This window comes from Solanum dulcamara, chromosome 5 (genome assembly GCF_947179165.1).
Source record: "Solanum dulcamara chromosome 5, daSolDulc1.2, whole genome shotgun sequence".
NCBI classification, from domain to species: domain Eukaryota; kingdom Viridiplantae; phylum Streptophyta; class Magnoliopsida; order Solanales; family Solanaceae; genus Solanum; species Solanum dulcamara.
The window spans coordinates 62,591,910-62,613,838 of NC_077241.1; the positions used below are offsets into that span (position 1 = coordinate 62,591,910).

The 21,929-nt window shown below is 36.8% G+C and overlaps 1 protein-coding gene across 1 annotated transcript; it reads right to left on the reverse strand.

Annotated features, from left to right (window-relative positions):
• Positions 1 to 571: 571 nt before the first annotated feature.
• On the reverse strand, positions 572 to 19,998 carry LOC129889303 (nuclear pore complex protein NUP85). Its single transcript, XM_055964553.1, has 18 exons — positions 19,482 to 19,998; positions 15,308 to 15,410; positions 15,105 to 15,215; positions 14,904 to 14,987; positions 11,537 to 11,608; positions 11,358 to 11,414; positions 10,450 to 10,569; positions 10,180 to 10,380; positions 9,890 to 10,000; positions 9,767 to 9,804; positions 9,497 to 9,653; positions 8,903 to 9,004; positions 8,709 to 8,765; positions 3,945 to 4,091; positions 3,050 to 3,120; positions 2,866 to 2,953; positions 2,506 to 2,562; positions 572 to 1,492 (listed from the first exon to the last, which is right to left on the reverse strand). The coding sequence occupies exons 1-18, from the start codon at positions 19,868 to 19,870 to the stop codon at positions 1,298 to 1,300; spliced, it is 2,160 nt and encodes a 719-aa protein (XP_055820528.1). The 5' UTR covers positions 19,871 to 19,998; the 3' UTR covers positions 572 to 1,297.
• Between the last annotated feature and the right edge of the window lie 1,931 nt (positions 19,999 to 21,929).

Sequence of the window (21,929 nt, forward strand, 5' to 3'; positions counted from 1 at the left end):
TTTTTGGGTGTAAGAAGTGCTATCTCAATCTCCTAAGACTATAAAATGCACTGATAAAAATATTCCTCAATAAATGCGTATTGTCTAAAAATATTGTTCCACAAAACTTCAAGGTCCTATACAGTAGGGGATCATTTGGTTCGCTAGGATTATAATGCAATGATCATACTTACTTTAAAAGAGAATTTTTGCCTTCAATAATTTATTCGTCTGAAATGAATAATTGAGTAGACATGATCAATGAGAATGACCCTAACTTATTTCACGTTAAGCGTTGTAAATGTTTTAATCTCTACAGTAATACACATTCTTATTTCATATTCTACATTGCATTTAATAATATAAAGTTCCCAAATGATATAATACATACATTATTTAGTTCCCAAATGATATAATACATACATTATTTAGTACAGCCAACCAAATGTTATGTTAGTTATATTGCGACTATTTTTTACCTTACGTCCAACTAAATACTGTATGAACTTATGCAGGATTTTATGTTGGAATTATTGTTTTAATACCACGACCAAATGACCCTTTAAAATACTGATAAGGCATATGATAAAAATGGCCAAAACAAATGTAGAACATGATTATTACAATTAGGCAACCCTCTAAATATATGGTCTCATTTTAGGCACAAAGATGGGTTGAAAATCAGTTGCAGTCCCAACATGTGAGGCAGACTATCGCAGCCTTCACTTAGTGTGTTTCAGTTATTTTGATCTTATAAAAACTAGCCCAACCAGGTACAATAACACAAACATTTTACAGAGTTCTATCTCAACACTTTAAACAGGCAACGGGCAGGGGCTTTTGTGGTCGTTTACAAAGGCATATACATAGTAGGGTACCCCTCCCACCCCCATGTAAAAAAGAAAAAATAAATAAAAGGATCTCTAAGTAGGAGCAGCACAAGAAACCTTATTCTTATAGTCATCTTCACTCTTGTCACGCTACGGTTAGTCTTCCATAGCCCAAAGCTCTCATCCGAATGCTTATGGCGGATTAGCTCTCTGTCTAGCTCTGCAGCATGTAGGTGACAGAAGTGGGTCAGACCATTCATTATGCAGTGCCAACTTCACATATGTAGCTTTTCAAGTTCACCAGTTAAAGGAAAGAAACCAATAACAAACGGGCAGTGCGGATTCCGTTTTCTGCTGCAAGAAATGGTAAAGCTCTGTACCATTTACCCACTCCCGAAACACACAACTAAAAAGGAAAGAGGGGACTTTAGGCGTGTTGGAAAGATGCAACCAGTGACCTCTCAACCAAGAAAACAGGGGTAACAAAGTTACTCTTCGAGGATTGCACGACCCAGGTTAGTGGCAAGTGCCAGCCTGACAGAGCTTAAGGCATCAGATGGCAAGTCAGCTTCAATAAAGTCTGGCCTCAATCTTGCCATGGACAACTCTTGCAGTTTATTCAAGAGAAGCTGAGTTTGAGAAACATTAAGCAATGGTCGCGTCTGCCACATTAACAATTTCAACTGCCCAGGAAGAAAAAGAAGAAAAGGAAATGAGGTCAAAGATGAAACATGCATCAGCTATTAATAAACATATAAATCTGAAAGCATGGTGAACTTTTCAGCCTGAATTAAATAAATAGATTGCCAACCCATCCACCACCATCTGAGTATACTGTCGTTTGAAAGACTTGAGCATAAATGCCCCACACAATATATCAGTTTCAATTTGATATGAACTAAGATTCATGTATTAAGCCACAAGTAATTAGGGGTCGTTTGGTGTGATGGATAAAAATAAATAGTCATGGGATAAAAAAATAATCCAAGGATAAAATGTTGATATCTTGTTTGGTTGCCAAGTTTGGAATAACTATTTCCACCATTTATACCATAGTGATGGGATAAGTTATCCCATATACATGGCGGATAAATTATCCCAGAATAGCTAATCCCAGAATAACTTTTTCCCAACCAAACAACCCATAAGTGTATTATCTACCCAACCAAATGGTAGAGCAGATACCCACTGACTAGCTTCTCTTTCTTTTCTTACTTAGGCAAGAATTTAGCACCTGAGCAGGAGCGAACTAATATAAAACCCGAATGAAGCATTATTCAAAACTAAAAAGAAAAAAACACCAACAACAACAACATACCCAGTGAAATCCCACAAGTGGGGGGGAAGGGGGGGGAGCAAGCTACATCAAACCCATAACTGAAAACAAAAACAAAAACTAAAGAAAAGAGTGATTCAATATCCCATCTTTATGCAGAGGTTTAAAAAACTAAAAGATATAACATCAATATCCTATCTTTATGCAAATGTTTGGTCTGGTAATGCTGGTGATTGTTATATCTTTTAGTTTTTTAAACCTCTGCATAAAGATGGGATATTGAATCTTATATCTTTAGTACTGAGCTTCCTACATTACGTTGCTATGACCTGTTTGGCACTATGATTTTGAAAAGAAAAACAGAATTGACCTGGCAAGTTGACCAAAGAACTAAATCAATATAGTCAGAGATGTACTCACTGAATCATATAGAAGAGGTAACCAAAAGCGTTGCGGCGTAGAAGGATTTTTCATGAGCTGCAGAGTAAACAAAAATAAATTGACTCAGAGGAGGCAAAACAGAAGGCTTTTTTTCTTAGGTAATAGATAAAAGCATGCTAACAACTATTTCAATCGGAACCTACACAACATTCCGGCTGCCAGGTTTCAATAACAAATCTTATGTTAATTTATTTTCTCTTTCTTAAGGTAGCCGCTTAAGTTTAAATCTTATAAATCAACAAGGCCTAGATACCAAATGCAAAATCTTATACACCCACAAATGAAATTTTACATCAATCTAATGTTATTCTTCATTACTATAAGAGGTGTCAGACGTACAGAGACGAGAGCTTCAGCTGCATTACGAGCAGCATCAGCGGGTGTATCACCATGAACCTGCAGTAGGGATCTCCTAAAGGCCCTGTACCTGTGCAGTAGTAAACATAAAAACTTCAATGATTTGAAATGCTTTGACTCCGTGTTTACAGGTGACAACCACTAATTCAAAGTATTAAGCAATTACTTGTTCAGAAACTCAAGCCCGCCAACAGTTCTAGACTCAGAACCCAGCAACTCTATGAGACCTTCCCATTGCTGCAGGGAAAGAACAATAGAGATCAGAGAGAATAAGCTAACAAATTCTATGAGAAAAGAGATTCTGCTTCAGAGACAAACTACTAGACTTTGACTTAGAACTAATATCTCAGAGTGCAATCAGATTCATGATAATCAAAACAGATAACTCTAGTGGTGAACCAATTCTACCAAATTAGCTAGATCGACAAGCCATTTTTTGGCCATCTTCCTTCTACTTTACTATTTCTCTTCTTCTTCTCTTTGCTGAGGCTGGATTCACTTTAACCCAGATCCAAAGAAATACAAGCTTAGCAAGATTGGACTTCTAGCATTTTGAGGTTTCTAACATTATATAAATCACATCTGAACAATAGTCAAGGGCTTCACCATGATGATCCACTACCCACATTGCTTAAGCTCCTTAATCAAGGACCTGGTCAAGCTTGCCCACCACCATCTATACGTCCACATGTAGTGTACCCATATTTGACATATGAAAGGTTCTAAATTTCTTCTAGACTTCAATCTCACCCATCAGAGATAGCATGTTTTTCACAATGCACATACTTGGATAACTGGGACTACATGGATACATAAAATGCCTGTGAAGTACTTAAAAGTTAAAACAGTTGAACCATCTACCAAACCAACATTCTAAAGAATGTATTCCTTTTGGAGAAAAGAACTAAGGAACACGCTCAGCACACATAACATACAAAAAAAAATTCAATTTAGAGAATGGGTATAAACATGAAGTGTTATAGACAGAAGAGTTAACACAGTTATACAAATATTAAGAAAATATACAAGGCATTCAACCTCTATATCCGAGTAACACTAACCTTGAATCCTTCATCAGAAACAGACTTCCCCACGAAATCAAATAATTGCTTGGCAATTCTGTTTAAACGAAATTCATCTCGAGCTTGCTGCAGCCAGAAGACACCAGACCCTTTTCTCCCATGTTTCCAGTGATACACACCAGCAATCTAATGAAAAATATGAAATACAAGTTGTTGAAATTTGCTTTCAGCTACAGCAGTTATTTCTTTAAGCTACTGCAGTTTTTCCTTTAAGCATAATAAATTCCTAAGGTTAATTAAACTACTTTTTTGAATTTTAAATTTTTATAGGATAGATTAGTTTGTTGAAATAGTTTAGTTTTATGAATTTCAAATTATGCAGATTTTTTTTAAGTTGACTATTTAAAGCTCTCCTATGCTTAATAAAATTATTGAGAGACATTTCAATCACTTTTAATATTTTGTTGTTCCACCATCTTTTTAAAAAAAACAAATGTGGTATCAAGAGCCTCATTGATTTTATGGGATCTGTGAGTTCTTCTAAAGAACTATTTTTAACTCGTGCTTATTTTCAACGTGCGGGGCTATTTTCAACCAATACCAACTTAGAACCAATATCAATTTTTAACCTATTTTCAAACATGGCAAGCAATAGTCTCTCTTTGAATGCCCTATAAATTCATGGGTGAAAACTATAAGAATTAGTTAGTGAAAATGAAATCATACTTTTGAAACATATGTTTTATGGGATGTTGTGATGGAAGAGAAGTCCTTACAACAACTTTTTGCAAATCCTACAATTGTCCAGATAAAGCACTTTCAAAAGAGCTTCTAGACAAGAAGGTTGTTGAAGGTGTTTGTTATGCGCAAAACCAAAAGAAGAAGAAAAGGGAGAAGGAAAAGTCATGTTACCAAAGGTGCAAGTTTAACAAGACTCAAAAGAGTAGCAAGCACAAACTGCCAAAGCAAAATTTGAACAGAAGCAATTTTTATTTTATTTTTGTTGTATTCCTCCGCAATAAGGGTATGCCTGCCTCCAAAAAGTGAGTAATCAAGAGAGAAGAAAAAACAACCTACAAAAAGCCTAATAAATCCTCAATTCAATCTGTTTCCTCTATACAACTTTGTTTACACCAAAAAACCAAAGATATAATACAATTTCATTTAACTTTTTCAATAGAATTGGATCTATCTTCATAACATCTCCCATTTCTTTCTCTCCACACAGTCCACCAGATGCAAGCTGGTATTATCCTCCACCACCTTTTCTGACTTTTGCTTCCTCCCATTCTAATCCAGCAGCTAAGAAGATCTGAGGTGTGCTCTGGCATGGTCCATCTAGTGTCAGTTTGGTTGAGGAGAACTTCCCAAAGATAGCCAATGAACTCACAATGAAGAAACAAATGTTTAATAGTTTCCCTTGTTTTGTTGCAAAGGAAACATCTGGGCACTATCTGCATCCCTTTCTTTTGTAATACTTCTTGAGTGAGACAAGCTTTCTTAACCACTGACCATGTGAAGCATTTCATCTTAAGGTGCCAAGCTTTTCCAAATAAAGTTTGGTTCTGTTGTAATACTACTGGAGCCTCCTAATTTCTCAAGCAATGATGCCACTCTCTCCACGTCCCAGTCATTTATCATCTTCTAAAGGAAAGATCTCATCCCTGAGGTGTCCACCACTCACATACTCTTGCATCAAGATTGTTACAAATTAAAAAACAAATCTGGAAATGATTCCATAAGAGGAATATGTTCAATCCATCCTCCTTTCCAGAATTTAATTTTGTCCCCATTACCCACCACCTCGAATTTCAGATTTGCTTCCATCGCTGGCCACAAAGCCCTAATTTTTCTCCATACTCCAACCCCAAAAGGTTCAGTGACTATTTCTGTGCACCAAGGGTTAAGTTCACCAAACTTTACCACGATCACCTCCTTCTAGAGGGCAATTTCCTCCTCATTATATCTCCATAGCCACTTCATCAGAAGACTATTGTTTTGTAGTCTTAGATTTCTGATTCCCAATCCACCCTTACTTTGCTAAGTATTACTGTATCCCATTTCACCAAACAAAAGTCCTTCCCATCTTTGCAGCCTTGACATAGAAATATCCTCCTCAGCTTGTCTAATTTTTTAACAATTATGGATGGGATAGCAAAGAAGGACATCACATTTGTAGGAAGAGAAACTAGCACAGAGTTAATCAGGGTTAGTCTTCCCCCAAGTAAGAGCTATTGGGCCTTCCACCTTGCTAGCTTCTTCTCAATTTTTCTAAAATACCATCTCAGATCCCCGGTGCCTTATGCTTGCTGCCCAGTGGCATACCAAGATATGTTGTTGAAATCCTCCACTTTGAAGCCTAGTTGCTTGCCAATTCTTGAATCTAATCAACTTCTTTGACAGGGAATAAACTGATTTTGCTCCGGTTGATCCTCAACCCAACTACAGCTTAAAGACTATCAACATTAATTTAATATAGCAGAGATCTGTTCAGCCTTTGGTTCACAAAAGATGACAGTGTTATCTGCATAAAGTAGATGGCAGATCCCCATTTCCTCCCCACCTCTTCCACCAATTTGAAATCCCTTGATCCATCTATTGCATAGTACAATTCTCATCATGTTATCATAACCTTCCATTGCAAAAATAAACAGGAAAGAGGATAGAGGGTAACCTGTCTCAACCCCCTCTCAGATGAAAAAAAAAACCATAGGTTCTCCATCAGTGTTGTTGAAGCCGCATTTAAAGCGCGCTTAAGTCCTGAAACGGGCTCAAAACGTGTTGAGCACTTTGTCTCGCTTGATGTGCGCGTCAATGTCGTTATCAAGGTTCTAAGGTATACTTTTCCTTGCCAAAGAACCTCTTTAGCGACACTAAACAATTGATATTTCACTTTATCGTAAAAAAAAATTCAATTTGTTTGTTCATATATTTGTCAGTCAAGCTTATTTTTATTAGTCTTGGACTAAAAATATATACTTGTATTTTTTTTCCCTTTGGGCCTTTTTCATTAAAGCCCATGCTTTATTTACGCTTAAAGCCCCAATGCACATTTAGAGCTTTTTAGCGCTTTTTGCTTTTGATAATATTGTTCTCCATTTACAAGAATAGAAAACCTTACAATTTTAATACAATACTCGTATATCCGACTCAGCCATTTACTGCAAAATCCCATTTGTCTGATAGTATTTAATAAGAATTTCCAGTTTACATGGTCAGACTTTCTGAATATCAAGTTTGCACATTACACCAGGTGTCACTCCTCTCACTCTAAAATATACACATTCACTAGCTATGCATCCATAATCTGTCTCCCTTTGATGGAAGTCATCTGCTGCTTGTCGACCAGTTATGCTCACCAGCTTCTACAACTTTTCTGCTAGTAGTTTTGCAATGATCTTGTACACTCCACCTACCAAACTCATTGGTCTGTGGTCTTTCAAATCAGTTGCACGTGTTTTCTTAGGGATCAAAGTTATGAAGGTGGCATTACAGCTTTTTTTAAAAAAACTGGTTGGAATGGAAGAGCTGTACAGTTCATATGATATCTTCCTTCAATATTCCACAAAAAGAAAGAAAGAAAATCATTGGAAAATCATCTGGTCCAGGAGGCTTTTCCATAGCACACAATTTGATACAACTCAAAATCTCCTCCTCCTCGAACTGTCTTTGTAGCCATACTTGTTCTGCACTAGAGATCATTGACGTTTCATGTAACTGCAAGCTCAGGGGCTCAGTCTCCTTGTACAGGTCTTGGTAAAAATTCTGAGCAGAGTCCTTAATTTCCTCAGGATCAGTAGCGATGACCCCATCTACTTCTAAAGTATTAATGGAATTAATCTCTTGTGAGCAGTAGCAATTCTGTGGAAAACAAATTGGTGTTCTTATCACCATATTTCAGCCATTGTATCCTGGATCTCTACTTCCGTGATATCTCTTCATTTTTTGCCACCTCCTCAAACACCATGGCCAAATTTGTCTTTTGAAGTAATTCGTCATCAGTAAGGGCTTTCTGATCTTGAATAGCTTCAAAACTAGAAACCTGATTAAGAATGTCCTCCTTTCTCTGCTTCCAATTTTCTCTGTTGTTCTTGCTCCACTCTTTTAGCTTTGTTTTTAGCAGTTTCAGCTTCTCAGCTGAGACATGTCCAGGTGGGCCATTAACAATGAAGGAACCCCACCATTCATTCAGCTTGTCTTTGAAACCCTCCACTTCCATCCACCAACATTCAAATTTAAAGTATTTCTTCAGCTCCCAATCTCCACAAGTTGACAAAATAAGATTGTGATCTGATCCTACTCTAGGGAGAAGGCTATTTTGACGCGAGTAAATTCCTCCTCCCATTGTGCAGAATGAAGGATTTGTCCTGGAAGCACTCCTATGATTATCCCTCAAGAGGGGCAAATTTTTAAATTTGAAGCAAAGGAGAAGTGTTGAAAATTGCTTTCAGTTCTTTTTTGAATTTCAAATTTCTTTTGGATAGATTAGTTTGTTGAGATATTTTAATTTTTTGAATTTTACATTATGATGATTGTTTGTTTAAGTTGGCTATTTAAAGCCCTTTTATGTTTATAAAATTATTGTGAGACATTTTCAATCAATATATTCAACCTTTTTGTTGCATCATGTTTTTTGAAAAGAACAAGTTGAAAGTGAAGCACTTGTATGTTCGAAGTAATCACAAAAATTCAAATACTACATGCCATTACAGGGAAATCACATCAGACAACCTTTATTGCGCTTAAGAAAGTAACAACACCTTGGAGATTAAAGAAGCCAATATGAATAATATCATGACATACCCTCATAATGTTTGAACTTATGGTGTCAAGTTCATACAGGCGGCAGATCTCTATACTCTGCATAGAAAAGCAAAATTAACCAAGCAAGAATGATTAAGCAACTACTAGATTGAAATGAGGCTGTAGAGCAAGATATTTTAGAGCAAAACCACGAGGGTGAGGAATCAAAAGAAAAGTCACCCTGGAAGCTGTACCTTTAACAGAATTTGGCTATGCTGTACAGGCTGCTTGTACAGCAAATTCTCCAATAATCCAATCCCTTGTTTTATGCATGAAGTCAAGTATATTGGTGCAATCTGAAGGGAAGTGAAAAACAAAGATCCAAAATATATGAGTAGAAGAACCAAAATCTGAACTAAGTTTTCACACACCGGTGTAGTACTTTTCTCCACAGTTTGAGCTTCCAGTATACAGGTTCAGCAAAAGCAGCTTATAAAATTCCAAGATGTATCCAAACTGTGGAAGGGAGTTAATATCTAAAAGCTCTCCAGCATTTGGATATTGTTTCATAGTTCAATTGTAGTTCTAAGTTATAGGTTGTCTCCAATCCAGAAACATCAATTTTCCCATACATTTTGGGGGACATGTGATGTACCCATGGTGAATCTCAATCATGTTTTTTGGTTTTCTTTAATTAGGGTGAAAGCTGAACCGTACACACGTACATGAAGATAAATGAAGAGTTTTAAGTAATAGTTTGTTCGTTTTTTTGAGAAATAAGTTTCAAGTAATAGTGCAAGTACATGTAAACCAGGCATTCATTTACCCAAGTTTGCATCCACACATACTTGCCATGTTAATGCATGAGAAGACAGAACTTGTGCATATACAAGTCTATGCAGCTCTTCTATGCTAACTCCACCCAGTTTGGAATGCTCTTCATGTAAAAGAATTTCTGCATGAGTGCTCCCACCTGTCAACAACTCTACAGCATGCACCATCATCCTTGAGAGATGAAAAAAAAAGACGCGCATCAGACAAATAAACGGAGAAAAAAAATGCTAAAAGTACTCAAGCCACCCAAACAAAAAGTAAGCAGAGAGAGAAGATTAACAAACCAGGGGCCAAATGATCTTGAGCACTCTGCTAGAACAACCTGAACATATAGGATATGTTCATGAGTTCTTGACTACATAAAACATCAATTAAAGGTTACAAATCAAATCTTTAGAGTGGTTCACCTCAGTATTTTCTCCAAGAATTCCAATTAAAAGACCAAACAGCTTATGGGGGCTGGAAACTGGCTTTACTTGCATGCACTTCTGAGCTGAATTGTGCATGCTCTCAAGACCCTACACCACAAAAACAGAATGTGTATTTTAAGCACAAATGTAACAGCAAAAGAATCTTCTTGCTCTCCACTTGTGGATGATTGTGCGACAACGTGACTCAACTTTTGGATGATTGTGCAACAAAGCGATTCGACCCAAGTGACCTTAGATGTTTAGATCAATTTGAAAGAGGAACTGACCGCAGTAAATGGCCTAATGTATAAGAAATGGGATATAAAAAGCTCCATCCAGTTGAAAGTTGCATTTGATAGAACAGTAGGATTTCCCAACATGATCTGGATCAAATTTTTCAGCCCTTCTTTAGTCTGCCGGTGATCACATTCAAGCCAGTAGGAACTGCAGTCCAGTTTACTTATTTGTGTCCTCCACTTCTCCCAAGCCTAACAGAGAAAAATGTATCAAATGTTGCCCAGTAAAGGCCATTGATCATTAGCAAAGGCCTAAATTACCTTCAGGAAGTCAGGCTTGGTTTTATAACACTCGCCCAAATTGTCTTCTCTCAGACTAGAACGCATTCTAGGCATCTTGGATATAAGAACAGCAACTGCTTCGACCAGTCCATTCTCTGTCTTTTAAGAGCAAGTATCAAACAGGTTAAAAAAGGAAACAGGAAATCTGTAATCATAGTTCAGAGACCCTTTTCAGGGAGACAGGGATACTCCAGAAACTATCTGAGAGCAATCAAATAAAATTCTCATTGCTCTAGTTCCCCAGGGCTTCAGTCACCAGCTCCCAGTCAGCAGGTGACCAGTTGCCTAGACTTAATCTGATGATACTACTGCCACTTGCACAATCATAAAGAGAGTACTCTACCCAGAGAGACTCATTACTTGAAATCTGCTTAACTTGACTAGTTACAAAAAGAAATTATAATGTCATTAATGCTAAAGATTAGCGATGGAAAGGAGGATATAAAGTGATCTCTCAAGCTGTTAAGAGGTAGCATAGCCAACTAGAAGCTAAGGAAAGAACAATGTGATACAAAAAGAACAAGAAAATCCACTTTATCATCCAACATGGCACTGCATCCTGTGGTTAGATCTCTCAGGCAAAACACGCAGAGAGTGATAAATTTTGGAACTTGATAGAAAAGGTATAAGGCCTAATAAGGTGTCAAAGCTCTGAAAAGATAACTCATTAAAACCATGATTAAGTATATCAATATAAGGAAGAGGCAATAACTGTTCCCAAGTTAACTGATGTACAGGTCGTTTACGAGAGAAAAGTAAGTACAGAATATGATGTTACGTGAATTATCTAGGATTAGTTAAGCTATGCAAGACTGCCACTGATCACAAGTTCAAAATTCTTGCCTCTTCTTTTTTTTCTTTTGCAAGGTTAAGTTCAAAATTCATACCTCTCGACTAGATAATTGATCAAACCGGTAAGAGCCATGCAAGCGCAACAATTTTACCTGCAAATTGGCAATCATAGACTTATGCATGCTCCTTAAATAAAATCCTGATATAAATCACACAAGCAGAGAAACTTGAATGCACAGTTATTATGGTCAATATTCACATTTAATATGCTTACCACAGTTTCCAGCCAGCCAACGGCCAATGCCGATGACATTGCATCCCAGTAGTTAGGATCTTCTTCAACAACCTGAAATGCGCAAATAAATTGGAAATGAACACAGAAAGATGTAATGGCTACTCCTTCCATCATAGTTTAGTTATGGATGAACACATATGGAGACGCCCAAAGTTGACAAAAGTTTTCACTTAGACACATCAACTAAGACATGTTTCAATTGAACAGTTCGAACTATTCAAAAACTGTCCTATTAGACACTATTTTGACAATCAGAAAAAAATAAGGAGAGTGTAATACACTTGTTGTTGATGTGGCAAAACAGCGAATTAACTGATTACATGCGACATTTTAAGTTTTCAAAAAAGGAAAAACTATTTTAGAATCAATTTAATAAACAAAATAAAAATAATATTCTCAAAAAAAATACACCCGATCAGGAAAAAAATCACAGCTTATGAAAAATAAAAACAAAAAATCTGGAAAAGAAAAGGAAAAACTATTTTAAAGTATATTTAATAACCAAAAATAAAAATAACATTCTCAAAAAGATAAAGAAAAACTTAAAATGAAACTCAAAAAAACTGCAGCTTCTGAAAAAACAAAAACAAAAGATCTAGAAAAAATTTGAGAAAAAAAATTCTGGAATTGTTTTTGCAGCTTTAAGCTTTAATGGAAAAAATCTGATTAAAAAGGACAAAAAATCTGTTCTTTGGGCCTTGTCATGTGCCTGTTAACTGTGAAATTCATGCAATTTGCCAAGTCAGTGAAAAGTGTTAAAATGGCACAGTTGGACCCTAGTACATGTGTTTAAAGGTACAAATCTTAGTTAAGGTGTATAAGTGAAATTTCGTGCCAACTTTAAGCATATGTGTCTTTAATTATCCTTCGTGTACTTTGTTTTTTTTAATGGTTAAGAGTATATTCATCAAGGATACTTACACAAGCTGTGAGGGGTGCCCATATCAGAAGGGATTACAATAAGAGAAAAAAAGGAACTTTATAAATGTAATCTAGGACATCAAAGATAGATTCTATATTGTCTAGACATTCTTGTTTACACCAAAAATAGTAAAGCACTAAACACTTCATCTTTAAATTCTGCATAGAGTTTCCTTTGTTTCAAAGCAACTTTGGTTCCTTTCTTTTCATAGGGTCCACCAAATACAGGTTGGGACAATTCTCCATCTCTCTTTCTGACTGGATAGCCTTCCTGCTCTATTCCAGCTAATTAGAACATTAGTTAATTCTACTGACATCAACCTTCTAATTGCCTCTCAGGTTGATGAATATTTTCCAGAGTTGATCTGCCTATTTACAGAGTATAAAGAGATGACTGATTGTCTCCGCTTGCTCTCCACATATGAAGTATTTGGAACATAAATGGAAACCCCTCCTTGCTAAGTTGTCCCTGATTAAGGGCCTTGTTATTTGCCAGCAACCAAACAAAACAAGCTACTTTATAGGGTATCTTCACTTTCCATATCAATTTCCATGACCAAAATTCCACCAACACATTTGGCTTGTTGAGCTCTATAGACTGACTTGACTGAGAATATACCTTTACTACTCCCTTTATCCCAATTTATGTGGCACATTTTCCTGTTTAGTCCGTCCCCAAAAGAATGTCACCTTTCTACCATTGGAAACAATTTAAACTTAAAAATTCCTCTTTTACCCTTAGTAAATCGATTTCTAGACACACAAATGGTCAAGGAGTGTTTTAGTCCACAAATTTCAGAAGTCTTCTTTTGTTTCTTAAATTTTGTGTCAAGACAAATAGTGTCACATAAATTGGGACAAAGGGAGTATCTTTTAACCATACCATGCCATCTTCACTGGTAGAAAACCCATTGAACTGCTCTAGGATATTCATAAATTCTGTCATTCTGCCAATCTCCCAGTCATTTAGGTGTCTTCTAAAGCTAAATTCCACCGTTGGTCTGACCACAGTTCTTCCAAAGTAGCTTTTGCTGTTGACAGGGGTTATAAATATCAGGAAAAGATTGTTTTAAAGGTAAGTGACCTAACCAGCATTGGAATTTTCTCTCTGTTTCAAACTTTGAAGTTGGATCTACTATGAATAATTGGCCAAAGATACCTAATGGTTCTCCATACTGACACCATAGGGGGTGTTCACTTTTTTGGTAGTCCAAACCAGTAAAGCTACAAGAGATTGAAAAAGCGCCTACACTGCTGATTTCCCCTTCCCAAATTGTACCATCCCACATGAAAATTATTCCTCCTCTAGTTCCACTAGCCTCATGTTGTACATATTTGACCCCTCTATTGCCCATAATTCCTTCACATGAGTTGAGATGTCCCCCTCCAGTTTGTACTCTTGAAAGAAAATAAACACCTTATTTGTACTACATATTGTACCAAAATCCACTTCCTAGAAGGGAACTTTGTCGTTACACCAATGATTATCTTTTGAATATCCTACTTGAAAGAAATAGTGAGCATGCTGAGATAAATGTGTCGGTTTACTAGGAGAAATAAGATTAGAAATGATAGTATCCGGGTCAAGGTGGGAGTGGCCTTGGTGGAGGACAAGATGCGGGAAGCGAAACTAAGATGGTTAGACATGTGACGAGGAGATCACGAATGCCCTAGTGCGGAGGTGTGAGGGGTTGACTATTGATGGTTTCAGGAGAGGTAGAGGTAGGCCGAAGAAGTATTGGGGAGGGGTGATTAGAGGGGACATGGCAAAGCTTCAGCTTACTAATTACATAACCTTAGATAGGAGGCTATGAAGGACACAAATTAGGTTAGAAGGTTAGTAGGTAATTGAATTGTTATCTCACTTATCCTTACATACTAGTAGTTGCAGCAATACTCTTATAATTTCTTGTTCTTCGATTTCTATAACTATATGTTATTTGTTGAACTTTAATTATTGTATTATTTTGTCGTGGATATTGTTCTTTTTTTCAGAAATCTTTGGCATTTTGTCATGGCTTCTTTCTTCTTTTATTTCTTTTCCCCAACTGCTTTGTTATGTTTTTTCTTGAGCTGAGGGTCAATCGGAAACAGTCTCTCTACCTCTTAAGGTGGGGGGGTCTTCATACCCCCACTTATGGGATTACACTGGGGTATACTATCGTTGTACCCTGAAAGAAGTATTGACCCATTGTTTCATTGAAGAAAGTTAATTTTCTTCAAAATGTTGATATTCACTCTACTTTTGAACTCACACGAGCTTAAATACAACGAAATTTTAATTTTTACGTTTATATCTATCCCCGGTCAAATTAGAAAACTTGATTGTGACTAATAATGTATCCATGAATAATTTTGACTAATAATTATCAATCAATAGGCCCACAAATGTAAAGTTCACAGGGATATCAATTGAGAGCTAAACCTGTAGTCCAACAAGTTCCTGCTGAAAATCCACAAGCTTTGAGTGAATAGTTGGTAGAGATCCCGAGAATAAGGAATTGTAGTCCTGTTGAATGAAACATGCATTAAGTTAGAAGAATAGTACACTTTCACGGAGTATAAGATCTGTGACATCCAGTGGAGAAAATCAAGGAAACTTATGCAAAATAGAAAAAGAACATACAGCTAACCAATCTAGCAACCGTTCAGGAATCCAAGATTGAGATTGCTTGTCTACGTAAAATATCTCCAATAGCTCCCACGCAGCTTTCAGACACATTGGCGCTGCAATTTCCTAACAGGCACACACAGCCACCAGATAAATACTAAATAGCAAAGGTCAGAGTCTGGATACAGCCAAACAAAAGTGAGATGACAATTACTCACATTTACTACCGACTTGGGATCTTCGATAATTGATTTAGGAGGCGTTTTTCGATCACTGAGAAGAGAACTTATCTCTTTGCTGTACTCTATGACATGCTCCCACCTGATTACATGTAAAATACAGCAACTGTCAAATAGTGACCCAATGGAAGGACATAGTCACCCAGGCTGCTATAGTGTGGATTAAAACTCTCTCAGGTCTCTAATGGAGAAAGAAACTTCAAGCTTCTGGACTTAGAACTCTTTTTTCACTTCAAGCTTCTGGACTTAGAACTCTTTTTTCTGACAAGTTTATGCGACTTCGAACTCCTGTAGAAATGGAAAAAAATGTCCTCTGGATTTCCACCATCAATCTTTTCCAAATGCATCACGAGCAATTGGATTGGAAAAATCCAGGAAGTTAGCAAGTATACACAAATGAACAAGAGGAACTAAGATTGCAGCAGCACCTTATCTTAGGTTTGCAAGGTAAAACAGTCAGATATCTTCAAAATTTATTTAAAAAGTGTTGGTATTACCAGATGTAGACTGAAAAAGCGGAAACCAAAATTATATGGTTTTCTGTGAAAGAAACCCAACCTTCTTTACATAAAGGAAGTTCATGGGTGCACCCAAAAGAAACGAAGGATAAGACATACTCCTCAACTATACAAAATACATCCCTACACCTTCAAAAACTCTTCTATTTCTTCATCCACTATCACCTATTCTCGAAAAGCATGTCCTTGATCCCAAATCTCCGCATTTTTTTCCTAACAAAGCCTCATTAAATGCCCCTAGATCTTTAACTTCGAAATCACCCCAACACTTCATAGTTATGACTGTCTCCCACCTCACCAAATGGAACTTAATTGCCCCCTCTACTGAGTCACATAGAAAGTTTTTTCGAAGCCTTCCAAACTTTCTTGTGATGCAAGTTGGGGCCTAAAATAAAGACAAAGTATGTGAAGATGCTAGATCTCTAAATGAAAATTTTATGGGCGTTTGGCCATGAGAACAAAAAAAAAGCGCTTGGAGTTGTAGTGTTTGACCATACTTTTTGCAAACAATACTTTAAAATTTGAATGTATTTTTCCTAAATATGGCTCACAACCCCCAATTTCTAAGAACTACAAATTCACCCAACTTGACTTTTTTACCTCAAACATACAATTAAATTTGCTTTAAAAGAGTAATATATCAAAATAGATAGTCACATAATTTCATAGATTAGATCTCATATACGAGCTACTACATGCTATTACAAATATTTTTCCACTTTATTTGGAATTTTGAAGTTGGAGTTGAAGTTGGAGTTATGTTTGGTTATAGCTTTGGCAAATAATATTTGGTTGTTTGAATGTACTTTTCCAAAAAAATATGAAATATAATTAAAATGGGGTTATTTTTATAAAAGTAATAAATTTGAAAAAAGGAAAACATAGTGAAAGTGAACAAGGTTTTGTGCGTTTTCCAAATTCCAAATACATCCCAAATACAACTTCAAGTTGTATTTGGAATTTTCATGGCCAAGCATTGATTTTTAAATAAAGTGGGGGAAATCCGAAAAAAGGTGAAAAATTCTCATGGACAAACAGATCCTTCGTTTCTTCCTTTGAATAGATATCTTTTCCACCATCTTGCAAGCCTCCTCTCAATGTTGTTGATCCGGGTTCCAAGTTGTTTGATCTTTATTTGAGGCACCAAATGGCAAGCCAAGATAGGTAGTAGGAAGAGCCATAACCTTACTCTTCCACAACTATGCCAAAGTTGCAATATTCTCCACATCTCCAACCGGACACTTTCTAAGGCTAATCTTAAGGACACCACCTGAAACCATGTTAACACATATCCCAGATGCTCCAATTGAGTCCTATTCAGTGTTTTGGAAGGTGCAAGGTGACAAAACGCGACAAGTCCGATCCTATGTTACAGAGGTTTTATCAACATACCTATGTTGCTCGGACTCTCCAAAAATGTTGTTGCACTAGTGTCAGATCCTCCAAAATGCACTACTTTTAGAGAACCCAACACAAACTTGTTGACATTTTTTAAATGTCCAAACAACATAGAACATGGGTCCTCAACATCACAAAAAAACAGTGTCATTTGCAAACAACAGATGTGAGACCTACACGGTACTATTTCCCCAACCACAACAGTGAAGTCCCTCAAGTAACCACCCACCACTGCGCTACCCATCATCATTCTCAACACCTCCATAACTAAAATGAGTAGTATGATTGATAAGGGATCTCCCTGTCTCAACCCTCAAACAACCAAAGAAATCGAACAAGTTTCCATTCACAAGACCAGTGGAAATGCAATGCTTGATCCAAGTTATCCATAGCTGAAACTCATCTTAACATTATTTAGTCCAAGAACTCCAGTGTACATGGTTACACGCCTTCTCGAGGTCTAGCTTACCTAGAATTCCTAGACTTGCTTTCTTTTAGAGTCATCAACTTCATTTGCCACCAACGTTGCATCAAAAATATGTCTTCCCTCCACAAAAGTGTTCTGTGATGTAGACAATGTATCATCTAGTACCCTCTATAATCTATTGAAAGCATATTAGAAATAATCTTATAAATACTTCCCACTAGACTATGGGTGTATAAGTTTTTATGCTCCATGCTCCCTCCTTTTTTGAAATGATGACAATGAAAGATACATCGTTACGTTTCTCAAAGTCTCCCTTTCTTGAAATTCCTTATGGTCTCCATCACCTCACCTTTGATCCAACATTGTTGGTGAAAAGCCAACGTGAATACATCCGGTCGCATAGCTTTATCTCCCACACAATAGTCCACCGCCTTCTTCACCTCCTCTTCCTTGATCACCCTCTCCAACCAATCCCTATTAAATCATATACCCTTGTCCCCCCCTTCCATCTCCAATTGACTCCCTCTTTGAAATTTGCCTAACCACTAATTATGTACCAACTCGGAAGCAAAAAAGACATTCTTACAAAGGTGTTAGGACAATGACAATTTGCCGAGTTACCAGAGCAAGGTGGACATTTAAAATGCATATGCTCCAACTTGAGGGGAGTATTCGGATGTCAATATCTATCAGTTGTGCATAAATGCAAATACCAAATTACAGATTCTTTTTTTTTTGGATAACGGTAACATGCTGTATATATAGCAAAAGCAGCATCAAAAGGTGCTGAAAATAATTACAAGCTCACCAAGGAGCCATGAGGAAACTGTCAAAAGCTATTCTAATCTAGTCGGCTGTGTCATTACAATTGCCTATTAGATCTATCAAATTTCCTGTATCCCCAAGAGATACTGTTTACAGCAAAATTACAGGTTTATGTAGCTAGTATGATTAGATCAAATATCATATTGAGTCTAAAGTTAGATAAGGCTGAGAGCTAGATAGATTTAGGTGTTTGGTCATAGATTCCAAATATTTTTCACTTTATTTGAAATTTATGAAGTTGGGGAGTTGAAGATGGAGTTGTGTTTGGTTATACTTTTTGTGAAAGAGAGAAGAGGGCACTTTTTACAACTCCAACAACAACATACTCACCGCAATCCCACATGTGGGGTCTGGAGAGGGCAAGATGTATGCATCCTTACCTCTACCTTTGTGGGGCAGAGGCAAACAGGTTTGGAGCACTATCTCAAATTCAGAATCCAACTCCAAGTTAGATTTGGAAATTTTATAACCAAACACTAATTTTGAAATAAAGTGAAAAGTCATTCTGGAAAAAAGTGAATTATTTTCATGGACAAACGGTAGGTATCAGTCTCACTACAAAGCAAACATTTCCCATTGGAAGTGTAAATATGTGATGTTGTATGGTTGAATAAATCAGAGTGATTGAAAGAAATTTACAGATATTTTCTCCCTTTTGGACTAACACTATAGGACGATCACATTGAGGAATTTTTTGTTTTTGGAAAACCATTCTTTTTACCTTTTGAGGAAGTACCTCGAGAAAATATCTTCAAAGCAACCAAGAATCCTTCAATCTCAAACACAAGACAATGAATTTGCTCATTCACATTCCCTGAACTGAGAATTGCTTTGATGTGGTTTAAGCTCGTGAATGTTATCATCATACTAAACACACCCATAGATGAACAATTCTTGAGGTTATTTCAGGTCTACTTCCGCTAAATCAAGTTACAGTTTTACCACTCCGGCATTTTACTTATCCGGAAAGAACAGAAAAACTTACCACTCTGCCTTGTAAGGAGGAGTATCCAACGACATTCTGGATGCTGCAGAAAAAGAATGTTTCCGGCTCTGAAGAAGAGCGAAAGGAGTCACTGAACTGTAGGCCATTCTCCTCCATCTTGCAGCATCAACTTCCTCATCAGCACTGTTACTAAGCTTGAGTTCCACCACTCTTCCGCCAGCCTCGCTGTCTCCGTCCGCCGTCTCCGACTGAGGCTTCTGGAAAACTGAGACTCGGAGAGTATTGCCACACGCCCATGAAAAGGAGAGTCGATGAATTGGGGATTTGAGGCCGTGACGGAGAGGGTAGATGACCACCGGTTGATTTTCCGACTCCGGCGAAACTGGAACCATTGCTAGGTCATCGGATTCTGATGTCATCCCTGGCATTTCGCCGGATTGTCGCCCTAATATGAATGTTTCCGAAAATGTTTTTTCTGTGTATCTAGGGTTTTAAGAAGGGGTTTATGGCAAAACGAGGGAATTTCAATTTGGAATCATTATAGAGAACACATGGAGATTTCACATTTTCTAATAAAGTTTATAAGATAAATACATACTATTAAATATCCTCGTATACAGTAGGCGTATATCTTGTATAATTCTTTCTTAAAAGTAATACTAAAAGTCCTTCGTATCATTTTCACCAATTTTTAGCAAATAAAAAAAATTCCCAAAACTAGAGGCACAATCATTTTATGTTGCATACTATTTCGATCCGTTTGAAATAAAAATGTAACACAAATGCTTTTGCATTTATTTAGTTTATGTGTATGTTTGTTGAACTTATTTTCAGCCTATAAGGTGCTATAAATAAATTAAACCAAATAGACTCAATTATTTTTTTGAGCTTATTTTAAGCACAAAATGATTTAAAATTGATCAGTCAAACACTCAAAAAAACTAAAAACGGCATATCAGCAACTTATAAGTCAATCCAAATGGGCTCTAAGTCTATTTGTTAAGTGTTTCATGATTTCACCATTTGAGTAGTCACCTTGCTGGTTAGATGATTTATTTGTGGTGTCAACTCTAATAAGGGAGTCCATTATGGTTGATAGGGTCTATCAAAGTTGTTTGATTACTATTTAGTGTAGATATCTCTTTAGATCTTATGCTACTAAATATGATTGACTTGACTATCATTGTTAGTATGGATTGGTTGGAACATGTTATTGGACACTTGATTCTCATGTCAACACCTTGACAGTTGATATTCAAAGAGGAGAACCTAGTTTATTCAAAGAGGTGTAAATGTGTCACGATCCGAAATTCAAAAAAGTAATGATATTTACTCCATGATAGGTAAGCCAACTCAATAGAGCACAATATAAAATAAGGTAAAAATACAAAAGAAGTACAACACCAAATTTCAATATCAAGTCTCAAATCAAAACTCCAAAAAAGATACAGAAGGCAATAATACAACTACCCAAAAATTAAAAGTCATTAGTACAAGTCCTTACCACTACCAAGTACAATTAAATGTTACAAAAAGTACATAGTTCAAATGAAAGTAAGTTAGAAGAGATCCTTTATTAGCTATGGATCAGCCATCAACTACCTCGAATTCTCTGAATGATAGGTTTCAAACTCAGATATCATGTTTGTGTCCGAAAATATTAGGTTCAATATATATACACAGTGTCACGGACTTAGACTTCAACTAAGACCTCCATGCGGCACTTGGCAACTTACTCACGAATCTTTCACGATCTTGTAAGCTCAAGTAAGCCTTTAAGACTAGATCGCTAAGGGGAATGCTAGATTGTAAGAAAGACAAGAGAGCTTTTATGAAGAAGGCTTTTGTATTGCTTGGAAGAATGCTTGTTTTCTTGATGATTTGCTACAAATGAATGCCCCCTCTATTTATACTACTCCTAAGGGGCTCAAGTGTAAATAGAAATTGTTATACAAGTCCTTCTATATTTACAAAGAAGTCTCTACTCTAGAACTCTCCACACACTCTAGAGAATTCCAAGTTTTTCAAGACTTCTCTACAAGCTTCTACAAGAATCTAGAGTCTTCCACTAACCTCTCCAAGACTCTAGGTTCTTCTACCTTCTTCTAGAATTCTCTTGGACATTCTAGAGCCTTCTATTAACCTCTCCAAGACTCTAGGTTCTTCTACCTTCTTCTAGAATTCTCTTGGACATTCTAGAGCCTTCTATTAACCTCTCCAAGACTCTAGATCTTTCTCCCGTCTTCATGATCAAGTGGCGGGTCATGACACTCTCCCCCACCTGATATGGCAACGACCTCGGCGCACTGCTGCTATAAAAACCTCCGGACTTAGTCTTGAAACTGCCACAAGTCTTCATGTCATTCTTATATGGCCTCTTCCAGAGATTGTCCCTTCTAGTGGACGGGGAAAATGGCAGTGGCCTGTTGTCCCTATTCCTGCTTGGTTCAGTCAACACTGGCCTCCGTTCTTTTTGGCACTTTAGAG

What these genes read in the sequence shown, in the direction of transcription:
- LOC129889303 (XM_055964553.1), bottom strand. Translation starts at nt 19,870, where the DNA reads ATGCCAGGGATGACATCAGAATCCGATGACCTAGCAATGGTTCCAGTT. An exon ending in ACATTAGGCCATTTACTGCG is followed by an intron (nt 10,001 to 10,179) that starts GTCAGTTCCTCT and finishes TTTGTGGTGTAG; the next exon opens with GGTCTTGAGAGCATGCACAA. An exon ending in TACCTCTTCTATATGATTCA is followed by an intron (nt 1,493 to 2,505) that starts GTGAGTACATCT and finishes CTTCCTGGGCAG; the next exon opens with TTGAAATTGTTAATGTGGCA.